Here is a 22,495-nt window from a genome sequence, read left to right as displayed (position 1 = left end):
TTCGGGAAACCAAACCCTGATGTATTTCAGGATAATATTCACCCATTGTAGCTCGGGAAGGAGAACAGTGCATGTCTAACATGATGAGAACAAGTCAGAAATACTGAAAGGGAGACACAAACAGAATGGAGAAGTGAGGCTCTAAGAACTCAGCATTCTTCCTTGAGAGATCTGAATATCAAGAAAACCCCACAAGTTGAGGACTACGTTTTTCCAAGCCAGTTTTTTTGTTTGTTTGGTTGGTTGGTTGATTGGTTGGTTTTAGTTCTGTTTTGGCACTGAGAATTTAACCTAGGAGTGCTTTTATTTTCTATTTTGAGACAGGGTCTCACTAAGTTGCTGGGGCTGGCCTTGTGATCCTCCTGTCTCAGCCTCCTGAGTCACTGGATGATAGATGTGCACCAGCACACCCGGCTCCAAGCCAGTTTTGAGTCTCACAGATAGATGGTTTGTGATAGGTTTGAGTTGGCTCCTACACTTAAGTGGTCCTTAATGCTATAAAGTGATGCGTTCTGCTTGAACCCCAGCTGGCACAGAGGGAACCTGAAGGCTACCCTTGAAGTTGACCTACATAACAGTTACCACTGTGGAATATGCACTGTTAAACTCCCAGGCCGACTCCTCACTTCTGAGGAAATGTTTTGAAAACATTGTGTTTAAATTTAATACCTCATAACTTACACTTACAAAGTCACAGTAAATTTAAGTTCCGGAACTTAAATTTTAACTTTGTGAATATCTTAGTCTTTTTGTACTGGAACCTATGATATCAGTGGGATTAGAATCATGATTTCAAGGTGACTGTCCATTTTCTTAAAACTTAGGGGAAAAAAATTGGGGTTGCCATTTAAGGCGTGCCCGTGTTCTGCAACTGCTTTGCTCATGTGCAATTAGAATGTAATCAGGTGGATCCAGGATCTGCAGACCCAGAAATGTACACAATGGTTGGGACCTGCTCTATGAAAAATGACACAAACAGTGAGAACAAAATTGCTCAACTCCTTTATAAAGTAAAACAAAAAAGCTTATGCACACTTTTTAAAGTATTTTTCAGCTTCGCAGAAGTGTAATGACAAATAAAAATTGTATATTTTTTTAAAATGAGAGAAATCCCCTAGAATTACCTGTGCTTTATTAGTGGATCTTTCTCATTTACTCCTAATCATGCTATTTTTTGATTTAGAAGGAGCTATAAACTTACTAACATTCATGTATAATCCCCTCCGTAACTCATATTAAAATGTTGATGCTTTGGGATTATAAAGGGACACTTCTGTTCCAGTTCTCCATTCAAGAACCTAAACTTGGCTTGTGGTGTGACTCACAGGGAGAGGATGTGCTTAGCAGGCATGAAGCCCTGGGTATTCATCCCTAGCACCAGAAGAATAGTAAACAGAAAGAAAGTAAACTTTTCTTACTTCACACCACTTTCATCATTAAGCCCATTTCCCCCCTCATCTTTGTTTCCCATAGGAGGCACACCATAATCTGTAACTAAGTTTATCATCTATGTGAAACTGTGCCCTTAATCCTGGCTTTGATATGTAGAAACACTTTTGAAAATCAAAATAAATTATATTTGATGTATCTCTCCAAAGAAAATTGATTTTCCCTTACACAAACCATATTGCTTTCCATTCTCTTTTTTCTGGTCCATCCAATAATGAAAAGTACTTTTATCCTAATAGCCAGATCAGTGAAGCTTGGGTTTCAGGGCCCTTGCACAGAGCCCCTTCTGCTCTGGGAAGGGTCTGAGCAATTTTCTTCTCATCATATGTATGATTTTTCTTAGAGAAGTTGTATACATTGCTGGACCTGCAAAACCTGGATCCACTTCCAGTCATATCCTAGTTGTAAAGACCCTTTCTTTCCTGTTAAGGATGCTTATCCAGCCACTTGATGCAGTATCTGCAGATAATAAGTACATTTTAGTCACAAACTAAAAGAGTAAAATCATTGGGACAAATTTTGAAGACCATGTGTTTCCTTATACAAGGGCAGATTATGAGTTGATAGCATAGAAGCTAAAGGGCTCACTTTGCTTTGTACAAAATACAGAAACGTGACCCTGGAAGTTCTGTACATTTTATATGAAATATTGTACCAGAAGAATACTGGAGAATTTTTTAATTAATGTCTCAAGATAATGATTCAGCCCTTCATAAAGTAGACAAGACACTACCTTTTTACAGGGGTGTGTGTGTGTGTGTGTGTGTGTGTGTGTGTTGTGGTTTTTTGGGGTTTTTATTCACTTATTCATTTATTTATTTTGATACCAGGGATTGAACCCAGGGGCATTCAACCATGGAGCTTCATTCCCAGCCTTTTTTTATTTTTAATTCTGAGACAGGTCCTCCCTCAATTGTTTAGGGCCTCTCAGTAAGTTGCTGAGGCTGGCTTTGAACTCTCCATCCTCCTACCTCGGGACTCCCAAGTCGCTGGGATTCCAGCTGTGTACCACCCCACCTTTGTATTAGATTTGAGGATAAGAAGGCCCTGTGTGAACCGTAAAAGTGGCGTGCAAGTGGAGTGCAACTGTTTGCCACCTAAGGATTGGTGAGCAGATGCAGAGAGGTCGACTGAGCCTGGGAATTGCTCTTAGAGTTTGACAAATCTACCTGGAGGTGGAAAGAGTCCATGTGACTTTAAAAATACAACTAAAACAGCATTATCAGATATAACTAGAGGAATAACAATAACAACAAAATTCCACCTGGCATTCATTTGCATGGCAGTACCCAAAATTTTTTGCCACTTTACTACTTTTTCAGAAGGGATTTAAAAAAAGAAAAAGAAAACTGAACTGGTTTGGCATGATGATAGGGGTGCTGATTCCTTTCTCTGTCCTTGAGCGTTTACTGCCAGGAAATCCTGACTAACACTGATTGCCAAGGGGTTAAAGTCACATTGTTGTTAAATTGGGAGAGAAAATTAGCAGGATTTTGTGCCCTATGTTCAACTATCCCAGAGTTTCAAAAACAGGAACCTGGGGCTCCATATGAGGGGACAGGGGAAGTCAGGGGGAAGAGTCACAAGGGTGATTTATCAGGGCATAGTTCCAGATAAATCACTTACATGGAGGTGAAAGAATTTTATGCAGATGTGCTGTGCCAAGAAGCCAAATGGTTGAGCAGAACTCATCTGAAAGTTGAAGTGGGCAATTCTGAGAATAGTCTTTACACATGTGAAGAGGGGATTTTTTTTTTCTTTTTGTCCATTTTTGTGTGCTTTGCAGGGCATGGAACCCAGGGCTTCGTGCATGCTAGGCAAGAGCTCTAACACTGAGCCATGCCCCAGCCAGTGGGATCATTCTGTATTCATTCTGTTAGGGATTAGGCATGTGCAGTCAGACTTCTCAGGTGCCCATAACCATCACATTTTATATTAATGAAAGCCACTATTTCATTAATATAAATTATGATACACTGTAAAACTCCTGGAGGACAAAAAGAAAAGATGCTTTCTCTAGGATCCTTGAAAGCATCATTATCCGTTCAGATTTTTCTCGTGATTAAATTCTGACCTGTACCAGGCACAGTGGCATACACCTGTAATCCCAGCAACGCAAGAGGCTAAGGCAGAGGATCACAAGTTCAGGGCCAGACTGGGCAACTTAGTGAGACCCTATCTCAAAATAAAAAGGGCTGGGGATGTGACTCAGTGGTTAAGCATCCCTGGGTTCAATCCCCAATACAAAAAATAAGCAAAATGTCTAAGAAACACAGCACATTTTTTCTCTTAAGTGTCTTGAAGAAATATTTAGAGCTAGCCAGCAGATTTTCTCTTGGGTCCTCACATCTGTGCTCTTGGGATTTGCAAAGCAGTACAGTCAAAGTGAATTTTCACATAACAAAAGTACTTGTAGAATAACTCAAATATATGATGTCTGTATAACATGCAAGTCTGTGAGTCTGTTCAGCATCTAAGAATGGTTAGTGTTATTCGTCCTTTAAAGACTGATGAAAATCATGGACTCCTGTAGCCATAATAGAATCTCTGGCCAGTGAATCTTGAAACTGGCTAGCACACCACTCATCTTCCCCTTGCCTCTTGCCATTCAGTTGAGAGTTCTCAGATGCTCAAAGGAAACTGCACTTTTAGTACATCAGAGATTTCATGCTCGGTGTGTGTGTGCACCCATACATGTGTCCACACATGCACCTCCTGCTCCCCATACACACAAACATACACAACACTTCCAAGAGATGCAACTAGAATTTTCTCCAGCAAAGAGTTAGAATGCCCAATTTTATCCATTTCCCCACTCCTGAGAAATTTGAGGCCTTGGAAGAGTACATGACTTTCTCTAAGGCACAAAACCCACAAAAGCAAAGCTAGAATCCACAAGCCCTCAGTTGTTCTTCCAGTGCCCATCAGGTATACAGCTATTTGAATGGGACTCTTATGTATTCACTGCATCTGATGTCTGTAGCCTTTTGCCCAGTCAGAATAACCTTGAGAATTTCACAGTGACCACACAACCTTTGATTCATTCTACCCAAAGAAATAAGAGAATTTTGTGACCAGCAAAACTCACTTTACTTTTTTTTTTTTTTTTTTTTGGGGGGGGGGGTACCAGGTATTGAACCCAGCAGCATTTTACCACTGAGTAACATCCCCAACCCTTTTTATTTATATTTTCTTGATACAAGATATTGCTAAGTTGCTGAGGGTCTTGCTGTGTTGCTGAGGCTGGTCTCAAATTTGCAATCCTCCTGCCCCAGCCTCCCAAATTGCTGGGATTACAAGTGTAAGCCACCATGCCTGGCATAACTTTCTTTTGAAAAAAGCCTGTTGCAAACCTGAGTAACTGATGCATGTATTTTATTGATTAGTTGACCCTTAAAGACATATATTTTAAAAAAATAAGTTCAAAGCAGTTCTTATTTTGCTACTTTTTCAGACCTTACCCACAGGCCTCTACATCTGCTCCTCCTGAAACAGATGGCTTCCAGAGCATTAAAAAAAGAAAGACACTTTCTTGGCTCACTATTTCTAATTTGTTTTCAGGGTGACTTCTTTTTTAAAGTGTGATATATTTTATGTGCACACTGTGTTTCATTTATGATCTGAATAGATTTAACCTAAAACTGCAAGATTACTTTATTTTCAAGTAGGTCTTTTCAACCCCAAGTTCCTGAAATGATTTTTTTCATTTAAAGGTTTAGAACATATTCTATTGAAATCCAAGATGAACAACAGATTTTTGCATTATTTTAAAAAACAAATCAGAACCATTACCAGTCATAAGTAAAGCACTAATAGAATAAGTTAAAGAGGAAAAAGATCACAATTGGTAAAATATGCTTGGTCCCAGCCGATAATAAAATGAATAATAAGAAGAAAAGAGTCTTTTCTTATGATTAAATGTCTTCAACTTGAAGGATTCTTCATTTGCAAAGCAAACATAAAGAAGCCATTTTTCTGAACTGAGGTGTTATTTGCCATAAAAGAGAAAATCTCCGACTCAACCACTTTTCCCCTTTTTCGTTTGTAGCCATTTGTCATCTATGACATGAATTCCTTAATGATGGGAGAAGATAAAATCAAGTTCAAACACATCACGCCCCTGCAGGAGCAGAGCAAAGAGGTAGCCATCCGCATCTTTCAGGGATGCCAGTTTCGCTCAGTGGAAGCTGTGCAAGAGATCACAGAGTATGCCAAAAGCATTCCAGGTTTTGTTAACCTTGACTTGAATGACCAAGTAACTCTCCTCAAATACGGTGTCCATGAGATCATCTACACCATGCTGGCCTCCCTGATGAATAAAGATGGCGTCCTCATATCAGAGGGCCAAGGATTCATGACAAGGGAGTTCCTCAAGAGCCTGCGGAAGCCCTTTGGTGACTTTATGGAACCCAAGTTTGAGTTTGCTGTGAAATTCAATGCACTGGAATTAGATGACAGCGACTTGGCAATATTTATAGCTGTCATTATTCTCAGTGGAGGTAAGATTCTTTTTTTTTTTAATCTTCATGGAAGAGGATGGGAGGGTGGCAGAATAGCTGAAAAGGTTTTTGCATTCCTTCGTGCTAGTCTACATTCTTTTTCCACTTCAGCTTCACTTTCATGCAGCAGATGTGAATGGCGTAGCGCCATGATAGTGTCACTACCGGTGTTGAATACCAAGAAAGAATACCACAGACTTGCCATATTCAGGCTGTGGTGGAACCCAGGTTCAGTTCTTTGATGCCTCAAAACGTTTTTTTTTTTTTTTTTTTCTTCCTATCGAAATTCAATCATTGAGGACAAATGCCCTCTTCTCCTTTTTCTTTATATTGTTTTTTTCCTTTCCTTCTCAGAAGGTCACGCAGTCTTCAGTTAATTTAATGACATAACTTGAGATGATGTTCACGTGGTATAAAAAAGGCACTCCTAAGTGTTTGGGTCCAATTATGTTCCTGCCTGTCATCAATAAGACACTACTTGGAACTACTTTGCTAATAACAGATATGAAGGAATCTATATCTACTTCCCTCTACCTGCTGTCTCATGTAGAGCTGTCTGAAGGCTTCCCTGAAAGTACCTTTGCAAAGTGGTTGGCCATGATTAAGAATGTAGTATGAACCAAAAAGCACACAGGAAAGAAATAAATTGAGTCATTTAGCAGTCTTTTATATTTGGGGCCTTGCAAGTACATGATCTAACTAACCAACTCTGAAAACCAAGCTCTGTACCGAATGTTACTTCCACTAGCCTTCCATGTTTCCAAGTAGAAAAGAAGGTAGTTGTCCTTTCATCTCTATGAAAATCGCTTTTAACTGACAAGTGCTCACACTGAAGTGGGCTTCAGATAAGCTTTTTATGTGGACTACACAGCATGTCCTCCTTTAATGAATGGAGATGTCCTTTTTCAACACAGATGTCAACAGGTACAACTACACTGTGTATGATAAAGAGTATGAGCCCCTCAGCAGTCCCGTGTTGTCCACTTGAGTGCAGAATTCTCCTGAAGTCAGGCGCATGACAGGCTAGTAATTCTGGGACAATGAAGTACTTCCTGTTGCCAGCCAGTGTTCTGAGTACTTGAGGGGTACACGACCCAGTGAGGCCAGAACCATTTTACAAATGAGGAAAACGAGGCCCTAAAAGATTTGCTCACTTGCTTAAGGTAACACAGCTAGCCGAAGATGGAACTGGGTCGCCATGACGATCTACCGTCAGGGCTCCTGACTTGTACCATGCAGAGTAGCATGGTTCAGATCCCTGGGAGGCAAGCAGCTGACAGTGTGGCAGGGGTTGACTCTGGGGCACAAGTTCAGTGTCAGGTAACTTTTGATGTTGTTTAAAAGAACAAAAATATACTATTCAAAACGTTTTAATATTTTGACCAAATCTGCCTCTTAAATTAATCCCTGAAATCCTCCTAGGATCTTTGATTCATTCAACCAAAAACAATGAGATTCCAGTGTATTTGAGGTTCCATGAAAGAAAAGTGTTCAATTTTGAGCAGGGTATGGTGGAACACACCTGTCATCCCAACAACTTGGGAGGCTGAGGCAAGAAAGACCACAAGTTTGAGGCCAGCCTCAGCAGCTTGGCGAAACCCTGTATCAAAATGAAAAATAAGGGTTGGGGGTGTGGCTCTGTGGTTAAGCACCCCTGGATTCAATACCCAGTACCCCCCAAAAAATACCCTTAGAGAAGAATATAGAAAATTGTTGAAAATGTATTCTAAGTGGTGCTGTAGAAAACATTCTTATGTATAAATCTCTATCCAACTTTCATATTACTTTTTCATTCTAAGTTACCAGAAATGGAATTGCTAGCTATGGACATTTTTAAGTCTTCCAGTGATTCAGCATCATTGCCAAATTGCTTGCTTTCCATGAAGTTTGTAGCAGTTTATATTCCCCCCGCAGATACTGAAAGAGGCAAGAGCTCATGGAGAATGCCAAAAGTAGTCCTGGTTTTGTAAACCAGGAATGTTTGAAATAAGCCACTCGGATGTGGTTAACTTCGAAGGAGGAACACTGTAGAACAGAAACAGTCATTGGGGGCTGGGGATGAAGCTCAGTGTTAGTGTGCTTGCCTGGCATTCACAAGGCCCTGGGTTCTATCCAGATATCCAGATAGGTGGGAGGGAGGGAGGGAGGGAGGGAGGGAAGGAAGGAAGGAAGGAAGGAAGGAAGGAAGGAAGGAAGGAAGGAAGGAAGGAAGGAAGGAATGAATGAATCATGGAAGTAATCATGGAAGGAAGGAAGGAATCATGATGATTCTGGGCTTTGTAAACCTGAGCAATATTGTTTTATGGCCATAGCATAACTAGGTGCTTCCATCTAGGAGAAAATTACATTACTGCTGCCACTCTCTATATATTTCTTTTTTTTTTATTTTTTATTTTTTGTAGTTGTCAATGGATCTTTTATTTTTTAATTTATTTATATGTGGTGCTGAGTATCGAACCCAGGGCCTCACACATGCCAGGCAAGTGCTCTACCACTGAGCTTTATCTCCAGTCCCCCTATATATTTCTTACACACAACATTATTTAAAAATGATTGGTTCAGTATGCCTTTAAAACTTTTATTAATTGGGACTGGGACTGTAGCTCAGTGGTAGAGCACTTGCTTAGCATGCATGAGGCCCTGGGTTCCATCCCCAGAACCACAAAAGAAAAAGAAAATCTTTAATTAGTCAAGAAATGGCTTTGTAAATAATATGATTGGATTCAATGTGATATTGGGATCACTGGATTTGATTCATAATGGCTAATGAAAATTTAAAATGGGGCTGTTGAAATGTAGATGTCATATAGACAAGTTCCTTTAGTGTTAAACTCTCTTCGCAATAGCTGATACCCAGATCTCATTCAATCCTCACAACAATCTGAAGAAGAAAAAAAAGAAAGAAATCTGAAGGTAGCAGCCTGCCACAGATTATTGACATCTTTTATGTAGTTAAAATGAAAAGGGAAACTATGAATAATTTTAGACTTCCTCAAATTAAAGTGGGGGGCAGTTACCATTGACTTGTTCCTGTATCATAAAAGCCAAATCTGTCTCTGACCCAAGTTTGCTTTTGTAGATGAAGTCTAAACATAGGCAGTAGATAAGAATGAACAAACGGGACCCCTTGTTTGTCCAGCTCAGGAGTGATTCTCTTCTTTGCTTAGAGAAGCTGCTTGGGTGTAGGCCAGGTAAAGAGCTGTCTAGCAGTTGGTGTCTTCTAGTAAGCTCTGGGGCATCTGTAGATGGTGACATGATTGGTGACATCAGTACCTCAGATTTGGGTTATTCATTTCTGAATTCCAAAAAGGGAAAATATTCATGCAAGCAAGAGGCTTTGATCCAGAAAACAAATTTCTGAACCTACCCAGTCTTAACAAGATTGATTGTCTTCTCCTCTGCAGTTTATTTGGAAATCTATCAATTGCTTTAGTGATTTCTGAAAGAAGCACTTTTGGCAGGGACCCAGATGACCTCATTCTGATTATTAGAAATCACAGAAGAGCTTGTCTGGTGAAGGCATGTGGGACCCTAGGCTGAGGGAACATTGAGAAGGGTGGGTGCTGTAAAAGAGGTGGGGGATAAGGGACTGAGGAGACCTATAGGAGATTTTTGCATGAAGGTAGCACATTGACCCCACTCAGCATTTGCTGGGGAAATCAGAGTTGCAACCCAAAGATTGCTGTCATTAACTTCGCCCATCAAAACTGCTGAACCCACTTGATCTGGTGCTGAGATTGGCCCTGTGCTTATGAGCATCTCTGCTGTTCACTCAGCTCTCAAAGCCAGCTTGCTGAGAAAGATGACCTAGTTCTCAAACTGTCCTCCTGTCTCTCTTTCTCTCTCTCCCCCTGAGCTGGTGTGGGTGGGCAAGAATCAGACTAAACAAGTAAGAGCACAGGCCGGAACTGAAGTTCAGTCCTTTGTACCTTTGTGAGAGCATTTCACGTGCATTCTCTCCTTAGAGCCTCACAGTATTCCAGGTCATTAGTTTCATTCCATAGGAAGCAGGGTGAGGGTCAGAGACCCAAGGGAGTTGGCTGAGACCTAGTAACTAGGGAGCAGTGGAACTAGGACTGCTCTGTCCCCTGTACCTCCTGGCGGGTGGACGTGGTCAGCTCACTCACTCTGATGCTCATGACTGCAACCTGTGCTTCCTTCCCCATCCTCCCCAGGCCCAAGGCCTGTAGGCCAGAAGGAGCCCTTCCTTGCCCATCGCAGCAAATAATAGCTTCCTCTCACCCTCTAGTCTTACTCTGAGGTGGATGGCGTCAAGAGTAATAAAACTGCCTCCAGCAAGGGTAGATTTGCAACTGGCGCCACAGCCTGATGCCAGCCTCACTAGCAAACTCCCAAACCTACCCTGTGGCCAACCCAAGTGTACAGCTCAGGAAGGCTGACAAGCCCCAGGACGCTCTACTGGACATTTCGCCCCCTTGAGCGTGTGCCGTTTGGTGAAGAAAAGCCTACCAGGGTTCCAACTGGAACTCTGCAATAGGAAAAGGCTCTTTTTGTTAATTCAGAGCCGTTTGGAATCCATTTCAGTTCTTCCTAAACTTCCAAGATACGAGGGAGGAAATTCACTGGATTTTACGATGTATTTTTCGAGGCAAATTGCCACTGCTGTCTGAATGACAGAGGAGCTGCAAATATCCCTGCAACGGCCACAGATGACAACACATCCAGCCTCCTCATTTACCCTCTGGAGTCTGGCCTGGTCATGCAAACCACCCTAGAGCAGCTCCTTTTTCCAGCAGATCCTGGCACGGTCCATCTCTGAAGCAGCTCTGGACAGCTGTTCTTGGAGTGATCCACTGTCGAGCAGGCAGAGAGAACAGGGGACAAGAAGGATTTGTTCCCGCTGCTGTATGTTTGCAGATCAAAGAAAAGATGACCTTGTTTGTCAGTTTCTAATGTCTCATTTTATCAGGTCAGCAACCCGAGGCCCCTATGGCTCATGGGTTATGACCAGATGGATGGGTGGTTGGACAGATATACTTTTTAATTTATTGGAATTAAAATATAATCAAAGCACAAAACGCAACTCAAGACATACGTATGAAATGAATAATAATCTGAAATAATAATAGCAACTATTTGTTGAGTAATTTCTCCATGGGCCGGAACACATGCTAAGCACTTTATATACATTGATAACCTATAGTTCTGCCTGGTCTGTTATTATCCCCATTTTGCAGATGGAGAAAATGGAAGCTTAAAGAGATAAAGCAACTTGCCCAAGATCATACTACTCAATGAGGCTAAGGTTCAGATCCAGGTTTCTCCGACTTGAAGATTAGCATAGCACATCTGGGGCTGGGGACGTAGCTTGGTGGGACAGCCCTGGATTCCATCCTCTTAGCCATTAAATTCTGTCACTTTTCATGTATTGATATGTGGAAGAATCTCAAGTAATCATCTTGGTGTGGAGTTCCTTGGTAGTTATCAAAAAATAGTTCCCTATTCCCATATCATCTCCAAATATCATAATTTAGAATTTCCAGGTTATAGTTTAGCTATTACTCATTAGTATTCAAGGTCCTTCTTAGGACACTGTTTTAACCTAACCACCTAACAAAATTATGCCCTTGATTTTGAAAGTTGCAGGGAAGGCACAGGACCCAGTGATAAGGCTGGAGGCTGGGGCTGTGTTCTTAAACCTGTCACACAGCCAAATTCCTGGACATAGTGGTGCTGTTTGCAGAACCCACCACAGAAATGGATGGTAAACTTCAAATAGCTAAGTAAATACATTTCTGCTTAATCAGATACCATCTTATTCTAGATTCTAACATACAGGAGTGGTTGCAGAAAAATTTAAAATGTCTAAAATCCCTTCCAGTACCTTCATTTCTCCCTGCCCTGCAGAAACAAGAAGACCCACAGGCCTGGGCAGGAGTAGCAGAACACCTCATTCCAGCTCACAGAGCCCAGGTGACCCACAGGCACAGAGCTTGAGGGGTGCTGGGCTTGGGAGTGTCCCATCTCTCTGCCACTATCCATCCCCCAGTTACCCTTTAAAGTCTTGAGCATATTCCCATCTCTAAAATGAAAAGTGTCACCTTTCCGTTTTTTTTGCATGACCATTTCTACAAGTTACGTAGTTATGAACACTTCAGCATTTTTCTATGGAAAGGCAGACGCCTCAGTGAGCCTCTGCTATTCTTGAAGAAACCCCAGCTTAGGGAACCTCTGATTGTGCTCAGCCCAAAGGCCCCACAGTCTTCTTAGTCTGTGAGCATCTGCCTTACCAGTCAAGTAGGGTGGAGACAAAACCCAAAATTGTTTTAAAAAATAGATTTTAAAAACAGTGATGAACACAGCAGGGCCTGATTTATCTTGAGGGGTGCTGGAGACCCAACCCAGGGCCTCAGGCACGCTAAGCATGCACTCTACCACGGAGCCACACTGCCAACCCTAGGCCAGCCTCCTCCCACCTTTCCTATACCAGATAAAGACCTAACCTTCTCCTTCTAAGGTTTTTGGACAAGACTCGGGCTAGTACCTTTAAGGTGAAAGTTGTTTTTCCGACTCTCCTCGAGGTACTGAAAGTAAAATAAGGACATCTGATTTCTCTTGAGCAAGTCAGCCAGCTTTATTAACACGGCTCACATCCCCTACCTGGGGGATGCATTTAACACTCACGTCTTCATGGGTGAACTCCCTAATGGACACCTACACCAGGTTGTGTGAGGCTGCCCCAACTAGTTGGCAGAATGGCTTTGAATAATGACTCAGTTTGAGTTATCTGGAAACATCTCATGAGCTCCGTATTTTCATAACCTCGTGCCCTTGGTATGACAGGAGCGAGGTATGTGTTTGAGTCCTCAACTGGCACAAATACTAAAAACCAGAGAGCTGGGGGTGGGGATATTGTAGCAGGGAAATGATGAAGTGTTATAGAATCGTCTGATAAATTTCAACATATGTGTGTGTGTATGAATAGAAGGAATACGTAGAAATAAGTTAGTATACAGGCTTTGTGGATCATAGGATGTATGCCAGCATCTTCATCTGTAACTGTATGCGAAACAAAACCTCCTCTTCCACCAGGGCTGGGTAGGCCGCCCACCACCCTCTGGGTGAGCAAGCAAACGATTATATTTGAGCTCAGACCTGAGATAGAAAGTCAAACGCTGAGTCATTCCTGTCCCCACACCAGGCAGCCCTGGAAAGGTTCAGTGCCCGCCGGTCAGTGGGCGAGCTGCTTTTCGGAGCACTTTATCATTTGGGGTTCTCACAATGTGTGTTTAAACTCTGGGTGACCTCGGGCCAGCCTTCCAGACTGGCACAAGTCCCCAAGTGAGGAAGAATGAAACTAGAGGCCACAAACGGGGGGTGAAGGTGCCACTTGGTCCTGGAGGGTCTTTCCAGCTTCACACACAGGTGGGATGGCACGGGAGAAGGCTGTGGAATCACAGGGGCTGGGCTAAACAAAACCCCTCTCCAGCGCTTCCTAGGAGTGAGATTGTAGGCAATTATTTACCTTCGAAAGTCCTAATTTCCTTATCAGTTCCCCCACGCAAGTGGAATAACATTATGTGAAGCCTTTGGCACCTTGCCTGGGACATGTCAAGCACACAGCAAATGCTAATTTCCCCTTTTCCCCCATGTGATATAATTTGAAGTAGCTCCACTCCATCCTGCCAGTCAAGTGGCTTGAAATTCCACCAATAGTCATTCTTAAAATCCCTTATTACAATATAAATACCCCTGGGGAGCTCTGAGCTAATCCCTTTATCAGCCATCACTTTAAGGGGATTAGTTGTGGATTGAGAACAAAACCCAAAGGGAAAGAGATCCTGAGGCAGGAGGAGGGGTCCGGAGAGTGGGGGTGGGGGGGTGGGAAAGCCCTGTGGCCCCCCAAGAGACAGGCAAGGGCAGGACTGGGGTGGATTCCCACCCTCCCAGAATTTTGATGAACTTGATGGGGGACATTGTGTTTAGAGGTCGTATTTGAAAATCATACGTTTTTTGAGATCACAGGTTCTTTTCAAAACTGCAGAGACATCAGAAAGGAAGATGCTGGTGGAGGGTGAGGGTAGTGCAGAGAATTAGTACTATGCTGAGACCATTGGTAGTGGAAGAGGAGGCGCTCTTAAGCCCTTCCCTTAACCGTTCTCTCTCTTTCTCCTTCCCAGACGGTGATAGGGCAGAGATCATCCTCCTACTTCCACTCCACTCTTCTCCCTCCTCCTCACACCCCCATTTTCAGTCCCACCTTGCACATGGCAGGAGCAGAGCTATGTCTGCATGACTTGGCCTGAGGGAGGAACCACAGCCCGCACTCCTGATCCTGCAGCAGGGCTTTAATGGAGGGATCACGAGGAACTAGAACAGCCGAGGGGCCTAACCGCAGGTGCAAGGAGATAGAGTGCAGCAGCTTCCCAGGGGCAGAACCGAAATAGCAAGACACATTTCTATCCCAGAACACCTACAAGTAAAACAGACCCCGGGCTCAATTCACAGGAGACTCCACAGAGTGAAAGAACTCTGAACACAGAGTCCAGTGTTCCCTGCCCTTGCCACTAACATCCACGTTTGTTCTGTAGCTTGGGAGTTGACTCTGGAGGTAGGAGTTGAGTGCTTGAAATGAGGCAAGTGGATGTGTAATTGCTAGTTAATGGGCAGATGCAAGAAAACATTGGCTTGGTTGGGTTTCATTGTTGTCCTTATCACCTTCCACCATCCTTCCACCTTCCTGGCTAATTCATATTCATTGTTGTTACCTGACATAGAAAGTGCTTATTAACACTGCCGCGCTGGAATGTTGACACACTTCAGCAGGAGAGTGTCCTGGCTGCAGATGATCTCTCTTCTGTGAAAGCATTTGCAAGATCTCTATTTTATGTTGTCCCCTTTTCCCTGACAGCAGCAGGAAACTGTTTGCTTCTAAAATCATCCATCGCTTGGCCCTCTGGTTAATTTAGGCTGGCCCTCAGCATTCCTAATAAATTCAAGAACAAGGTGCAGTCCCAGGATGGGAAGGAGAAAATATCAAGAAGGGAGAAAAAAAAAACAGAAAGGAACAATTTAGGGAGGGAGACTAGGAAAGATCTAGAAAGAAACCCAGGAAAATCAGAGAATGAGAGAAGAAAGGGAGGAAAAAGAGGCAATTTTAAAGAGCACTAATAAAAATAGTAATAGCTAACTGACCACATATCAGACATGCTCTAAACCCTGTTCAGTGTGAGCCCATTTAATCCTCCAAACACCACCATGACTTAGTTTACCCCCAGATCTGTTTTTAATTTTTATTTATTTTTGCAGTGCTGAGGACGGAACCCAGGGCCTTGAACTTACTAAGCAAGTGCTCTACCACTGAGCCACACCCCCAGCCCCATATTTATTTTTTGAGCCAGGGTCTTGGCATGTTGCCCCTGCTGGTCTCCAACCCCTGGTCTCAAGTCATCCTCCTGAGTATATGGGACCATAGTCAACACACTGCCATGCCAGCTAAGCTCGGTTTTGTTTTGTTTTGTTTTGTTTTGTTTTTAAATAAGAACACCAAAGTACAGAGAGGTTGAGGAACTTGCCCATGGTTACCCAGGGAGTAAATTGCAAAGTTGGAAGTAAAACAGCTCTTCTTACCCTTGGCAGCACATTCAGATCACCTGGAGCTTTTAAAAATCTTGAAGGACACAGCCCAGTCAAGTAAATTAGAAAACCCAGGGACTGGACCCATGTATTACTTTGTGTTTAATACCCCCGGATGATTTCCACATGTAGCCAAAATTGAGAATCCCTGCACTAGATCCAGCTCCAATGCAGACCTCAATATGGACAGAACTCATGGGAAACTTTGTTAAATTACTTTTTTGCTAAAGGAAATATGGTAGGAGGGAATTACTTTACCTCCTTGCCACATTCAGTCTGGACTGACAACCTCCATGATTGTGATAGGTCAGAAAAGTACCTCAGGATCCCTAGCATCATTTCTCCCAAGAAAGTAGTCAGTTGGGCCCTGTGACTTTTTTTTTTTTGCATTGTGATTATTCTTAAACTGTCCTGCGTGCCCGTAGTTGATGACCAGAATGAGACTTACCTGAACCCCCAAACGTGTTTGTGCCTTGAATTGTCTTCCTTGTGTTCCCAAGTTGCCACTCTTATCAAGAACCCTGCTGTTCCGAGGGCACCCCACCCACACATACAGGCCCGACCCCCAACCCAGTGGCAACTATCTTTATTTGAGCAAACACAGAGAAGAGTAATATCTTTCTAACATTCCTTCTACCTATTTCATTCTCAACCATGACCTGATAAGAGAAATGTTATTGCCTTAAAAATTAAGGTTACTGGATTTGTCCAAAGGCACCCAGACTCAAATCCAGCCTTCAATTTCCAAGTACACTGCTTCTTAGAACCCACCTCTGAACTTGGGGAGCAACACAATAAAGGAAATTAGAGAGAAAGTGTAAAAGGAAGTTCCACTGCAGTGTTGAGTCCTATGCGGCCCTACCTACCTCCCCTTTAGTGTTCACTCTTCCTCTGAACTGAAGTCTTTCCTTGTGGATCAATCTACAGCAGCCCTGCAAGTGGACTCCCCCCACCCCAGACTCCCTAGGAACTGTCAGGTTCAGACTCCCCATAGGGAAGGCAGTGACCGCACCTCCCAGAGTAGAGACAGACCATCCAGCCATCCATGTGGGATTTTCTGCCTTGTGCTTCAGGAGACCCACCTTTGGTGATCTGGGTCCCTAACTGATCCTGTTCCTAGGAAAATCCAGGCTGAGAAAATGACCAGTCCAGGTGGGCAGATCCCAGGTCAGAGGGTCAGAGAATTTGAATCTGCTTCAGATAAACTCTGCACTTAACATGGAACCAGATCTGGATAAAATGGAAGCTTTGTAGATCTGCCCATCATCCACAGTCCTCTCTAATCAATTCCAGGACTATGGAATGGAGACCGGAAAGGTTTCTTACCCAATTCTCTGCTGCCTGGGGAGTCAGGAATCAGTAATTGACTCCAGCCTCCTGGAGTGCTAGTCAACAGGCACTTCCCCAAAGGGCCTTCTGGGCAGCCCTGGCCAGCAAAGAGGGCCCCTGACCCCAAACCTCCTCCAGTCTCACCCTCAGCAAGGTGCAGCAAGGGGACCTCAGATAGCCCTGAATCTCTTAGGAGTGAAGAGGCAAGGGACAGGACCGAGGGCAGTTCTGGGTGTCCAGAAAGAGTCCTGTGGCTCACCACTGTGGCACCAACTTAGCTCAGTAAAGGTGTGTGTGTGTGTGTGTGTGTGTGTGTGTGTGTGTGTGTAGAAGAAAGTGGAAAAGCAAGGCAGGAGGATCCTTTTTGCCCTTGACACTGGGGTTTGCTTAAGACCAAAGGAGGCTTCTTGGTTTTATTTTTATTTTTAAGCATTCCATTTGTTCTAAGTTTAACATGCAAGCCTGTTATTACACTTTTCCAATTAGATTTTTGAGTTTATTATGTGCATTGTGTACCAGAGGGGATTACACATGGGAATGAATCTTAGAACTTTTGAATTAGGGATTTAGAGATCATCGATTGAATCCCGTCCCTTTAGTGCACAGAGGAGGAAATTGAGCCCAGCAAGCTTAATCAGTTTGCCCCAAGGTCACGGAACTGGGGAGTGAAAGACCAAGGAGGAGAGTGTGTGGCCCTTCCCACTCCGCAGCGCTCCTGCCCTGAGCCATTGTCCCTCTGCCGAGGCTGTGTCGGGGACAGCAGGACCCATCCATAAATGATCTAACTTGTCACCAGAGAAAATATCCTTAATCCGTGGCCACAAAATTTTAGCACTTGGGCCAAGCATCATCCATCACATCATAAAGAGGAACTTGCCAAGGAGGGGTTTGCAAATCCAAACCAGATCCTTCCCCAGTCTAGAGGGGCCAGTTACGTTTACTGTACCAGGGCCAAGTGTACAGCAACAAGCCCGTCCTTTGCCTTTTAGGGTCTGTCTTTTGGATAAAGAAGACCTACCAGGTTAACATCGTTTGGAGGAAGGAGAGAAGGCTCGGGCACCAGTGCCCACAACACCTGCCACCCTGAGTCGCCGCCACTCAGATCCACACATGCGTTCTCATGGCCACTACTTTTGAAATCTTAAACACTTATGAAAGGGAAGGCCAGAAATCTCTAAACCAAAGGCCCCAGGCCAGCACCCTGCCTGCCTTGAAGCCTCACTGGTCCTCCTGATGATAAAACTAGTGTGAGAAAGACTCGGCTCTTCAGGGGCACACGATTCTCTGGGCCAAGACCAAAGAATTCGTTTCATTCTCAGAATCCGGGAGGTTTTGGCTGACGGCTCCAGGAATAAATGCTGACGTTAAAGATACGTAAATACTTGATCCAATCTGTGCAGTATGCTAGAGACGTTAGGGGCAGGGAAAATCAAGGACAAGTTTCCCTCTGGACTGAAAAAATAGTAAGAAATTTAATTTAGGGGAATATATTGCCCTGAAACCACTGTATTCTACGTTGTTATCTTGCGCCTCACCTCAATACAGGAGGTTACAGGAGCCTATTAGATATGCCTGTTCACAGACTTCTCCATTGTGTGGCGATCCTACCATCAGGCTTGTTCACCACCAGGAGAGTTCTACTTTACAGTCCAGGGCTTTTGGCCAGAACAGCCATCTCCCTCATTAACTTGGCCAACGTGTGCATCCTGGTGGTCAGAGGCGATCAGGATGTAGTCTCTGCCCTGAATACCTTCTGTACTACAGGGGAGAGAAATGAGAAAATCAGTACTTAAACATGCAAGGGAGTCAGGGTTAAGACTCAAATCCAAACTCCCAAGTCTGCCTTTTTCTGAAATGTGACAGGGTTGTTTTTTGGGTTTGTTTTTGTTTTTGTGGTACTAGGGGCATCTAACCACTGAGCCACATCCCCCAGCCTCTTTTACTTCTTATTTCGAGACAGGGTCTTGCTACGTTGCCCAGGCTGCCCTTGAACTTGCGATCCTCCTGCCTCAGCCTACTGAGTAGATGGGTTTACAAGGTATGTGCCACCACAATCAGGAAAAGCTCTATTTCAAAAAAAAAAAAAAGAGAAAAAAATTGACAAATCATAGGCAGGTCAGATTTTTAAATGAGAGAACGCACAATTAAAGAGCACTGCCAGGTATGATGGTGCATGTCTGTAACCTGGGGAGCTTGGGAGTCTGCAGCAGGAGCTTTGCAAATTCAAGACCACCCTGGGCAACTAAGAGACCTGACTAAAATTAAAAATATAAAAAGGACTGGCTCAGTGGTAGAGTGTTCCTGGGTTCAACCCCCAGTACCACCAAAGAAAAGGAAAAAGGGAGGAGGCAGGCAGGCAGACCATTAATTAAGTTAAGGAGGCACTAATGAAAAAAATATTCCAGATTCTGAAAGAAGAGCACATACAACTTTATCTCAGTACAAATTACTAAAATTTTGTTTATAAGTTACAGAAAGCCTGAATAGAGTAAAAACTATGGAAAACAAATTAAAGGCAGTGAAAGATTTATCACCATGGTCAGTGGTTCTGCAAATCAATTCCAAGAAACCACCAAGGGACAGGTCATGACTACACAGAAACAGAAGGAAAACTTCTCAACTCAGTTTATGAGGCTAATTAACATTTACTGCCAAAACAGGCAAAGGGTAGCACACACACACACACGAAATTAACACTCTGGACCTACAAATATAAAAACCCTAAATAAAATACTAGCATATGAATGCAAGGGTATAAAGAAAGTTATTAATGTAATCCACTGTACCAGGTTAAGAGAAAACCATATCTCTTTAGATATCATATCTCTTCAGATAAAAAAAATTTAAAGTGTTTGATAAAATTCAACCAACATTCCCAGCTAAAACAAACTAAAAACTTAAATTCTTGGAAAACCAAGAGTACAACACATTCACAATAACCTATAACAAATATCATATGTAGTTGTAAACCATGATAAGCATTTCCTTCATCATTAGGAGTGAAAGGAAAATTTCCCACCAGCTGTGGTGGTGTTACCTGTGTTCCAGCTACTTAGGAGGCTGAGGCAGGAGAATCACTTGAGCCCAGGAGTTGGAGGCCAGCTTGGACAATATAGTCAGATCCCTTTGCAGAAAGAAAGAAGAAAGAGAAAGAAAGAGAGAAAGGGAATGAGAGAAAGTAAGACTCTTATTGCAACTCTATAATTTAATATAGTTTTAGCCAACTCAGTATGACAAGAAAAGGAAATGAGAAGTTTAAACACTGGAAAAGAAGAAACAAAGCTCCCATTATTTGCAGATGTAATTATCCATCCAAAAAAGTTAAACACTCTGACTAAAAACTATTTGAACTGACAAGAGTTCAGAAAATTGGAATGGATCCAGTATACTAAAATCAATAATATTTTAAACATCAGCAGGGATAGATTAGAAAATACAATGCAGATGAAGAGTCCATTCAACAACAGATTGATCCTAAAGCACTTAATAAATCTATTAAGGTCCACATGAAGAAAAACATCAAAAGTTTTCAAGTAATTGACATTCACCATTTGTGAATTGAAATAAGAAAAGTATAAAGAAGACTTGGCAAAAATTACCTGCAGTGTCCCCACTCAGAAGAAAGCTGTTGAAGTAAAGGGCAGTTATTTTAACAAACTGTAACAGTTATTCTAAAACTCTGTTTTATCACATTGAAAAGGTAATATACTATACTAAGCAAAAAAAAGACAATGCTTTTTATTTTGGGCATACTCGAAGAGGGTAGGTAGAAGCTGTGTGAAACAGATTCATCCAGAAGGAGCAGAACTTGGAAATGAGATTTCTGACAAACGTGTTGGCAGAAGAGGCCTCAATTTGAGGACAGAATTGTTCCGATGTTGCGTTACATCAACCAGGCAGATTTAGTCCTGGCCAGGAAAAGAATTCCCTGGAAGGAGCTCTGATGGTTTGTTTTAATTCCATCCTCAGTTCCTGCCCTCTACCTGCTTCCCACTCAAGAAGCAAAACAGGGATTGGGGGGTGTGTCTCGGTCCTGAGTTTCCTCCCCAGCACTGCAGAACAAAAGAACAGAATCGGAAACGTATGAGTGAGTAGTCAGGAGCTGCCCAGACCTCAGAGGGAGCCTAGAGCAAGCTGTGACTGAACCTCTCCTTGTGTTTTCCGTTTGTGCTCCTGCAGACCGCCCAGGCTTGCTGAACGTGAAGCCCATCGAGGACATCCAGGACAACCTGCTGCAAGCCCTGGAGCTCCAGCTCAAGCTGAACCACCCCGAGGCCTCGCAGCTGTTCGCCAAGCTGCTCCAGAAAATGACAGACCTCAGACAGATAGTCACCGAGCATGTGCAGCTATTGCAAGTGATCAAGAAGACGGAAACGGACATGAGTCTTCACCCACTCCTCCAGGAAATCTACAAGGACTTGTATTAGCAGAGAAGTCCCACTCCAGTGACAACTTGTCTCTTCTCCCAATTGCACTATTATTTTGAGGGAAAATCTGACACCTAAGAAATTTACTGTGAAAAAAAAAAAAAGCATTTTAAAAAAAGAAAAAGTTTTAGAATATGATCTATTTTATGCATATTGTTTATAAAGATACATTTACAATTTACTTTTAATATTAAAAATTATCATGTTATGAAATTGCCGATAGTATTTGAAGACTGAGTCTGTTATGTTCTCCATCCTACCCTCCTAGGCTTCCCCCACACACCCCCTTCTATTTCCTTCCTTCTTTCTTGATACCGTTTTAAAATGTGAATGGAGGGGCTGGGGGTGTGACTCAGTGGTAACATATTGGTCTAGCATGCTTAAGACCCTGGGCTCAACCTAAAAAAAAAAAATATATAAATATATATATATATATATATATATATATCCACACACATATATAATTTTATATATAATATATATATTGTTCAAACATTGCTCAAAACATTTCTTTTAACCTGTATATACTAATTTGGCACCGTATCTCTTGACTTGCCAAGAATTCAGTCTTCTACTTTTTTTTTTTTTTTTGCCCCAGGGATTGAGCCCAGGGGCGCTGTACCCCTGAGCCTCATCGCCAGCCCTTTCTGTTTTGTTCTGTTTTGTTTGAGACAGGGAAGTTGCTGAGACCGGCCTCGAGCTTGCAATCCTTCTACCTCAGCCTCCCAATTGCTGGGATTACAGATGTGTCCCATCGAGCCCAGCTCATCCTCACATGCTTTAAATCATCTCTCGATTACTTAGAACATCTGATACAATGTAAATGCTATGTAAATAGCTGTTAGAATATAGTTTGGGGAATAAGGACAGGAAAAAAATCTATACCCATTCAAAACATATGCAATTTTCTACCTATGGTTTGTTGAATCCATATTGGCGCAAAACCTAGAGATAGAGCCAACTATACTGCCTACTAATGGAAAACCAACATGTTCCACTTGGCCATTGGCAAGCTTTAACTGAACACTGAACCCTGTTAAAAACCTCTAACACAAAAGTGTTTTAAGATTTGGCACCTGCCAAAAAAAAAAAAAAAAGAATTTGCAATTGAATTGAGAAGAAAAGATTAGTCTTTCCTTAAAACAGATGATACAACAAAGTAGAAATCATGTGCTGGGTAAATGGCTCAGACTT

The 22,495-nt window shown here is 42.7% G+C and overlaps 1 protein-coding gene across 13 annotated transcripts in view; it reads left to right on the top strand.

The window, feature by feature from the left end:
* Positions 1 to 21,523, top strand: part of PPARG (peroxisome proliferator activated receptor gamma) — a 138,792-nt gene extending 117,269 nt beyond the window's left edge. For all 13 annotated transcript variants that reach the window (XM_079122304.1, XM_079122303.1, XM_079122294.1 and 10 more), the window contains 2 exons: positions 5,498 to 5,948; positions 21,054 to 21,523. In XM_079122304.1, the coding sequence (XP_078978430.1) occupies positions 5,498 to 5,948; positions 21,054 to 21,301 (699 nt within the window). In that variant the 3' untranslated portion in view covers positions 21,302 to 21,523. The remainder of the gene's footprint in view (positions 1 to 5,497; positions 5,949 to 21,053) is intronic.
* The last annotated feature ends 972 nt before the right edge of the window (positions 21,524 to 22,495 follow it).

Source organism: Sciurus vulgaris (assembly GCF_902686455.1).
Source record: "Sciurus vulgaris genome assembly, chromosome: 19".
NCBI lineage: Eukaryota > Metazoa > Chordata > Mammalia > Rodentia > Sciuridae > Sciurus > Sciurus vulgaris.
This window is presented reverse-complemented; position numbering and strand designations above follow the sequence as displayed.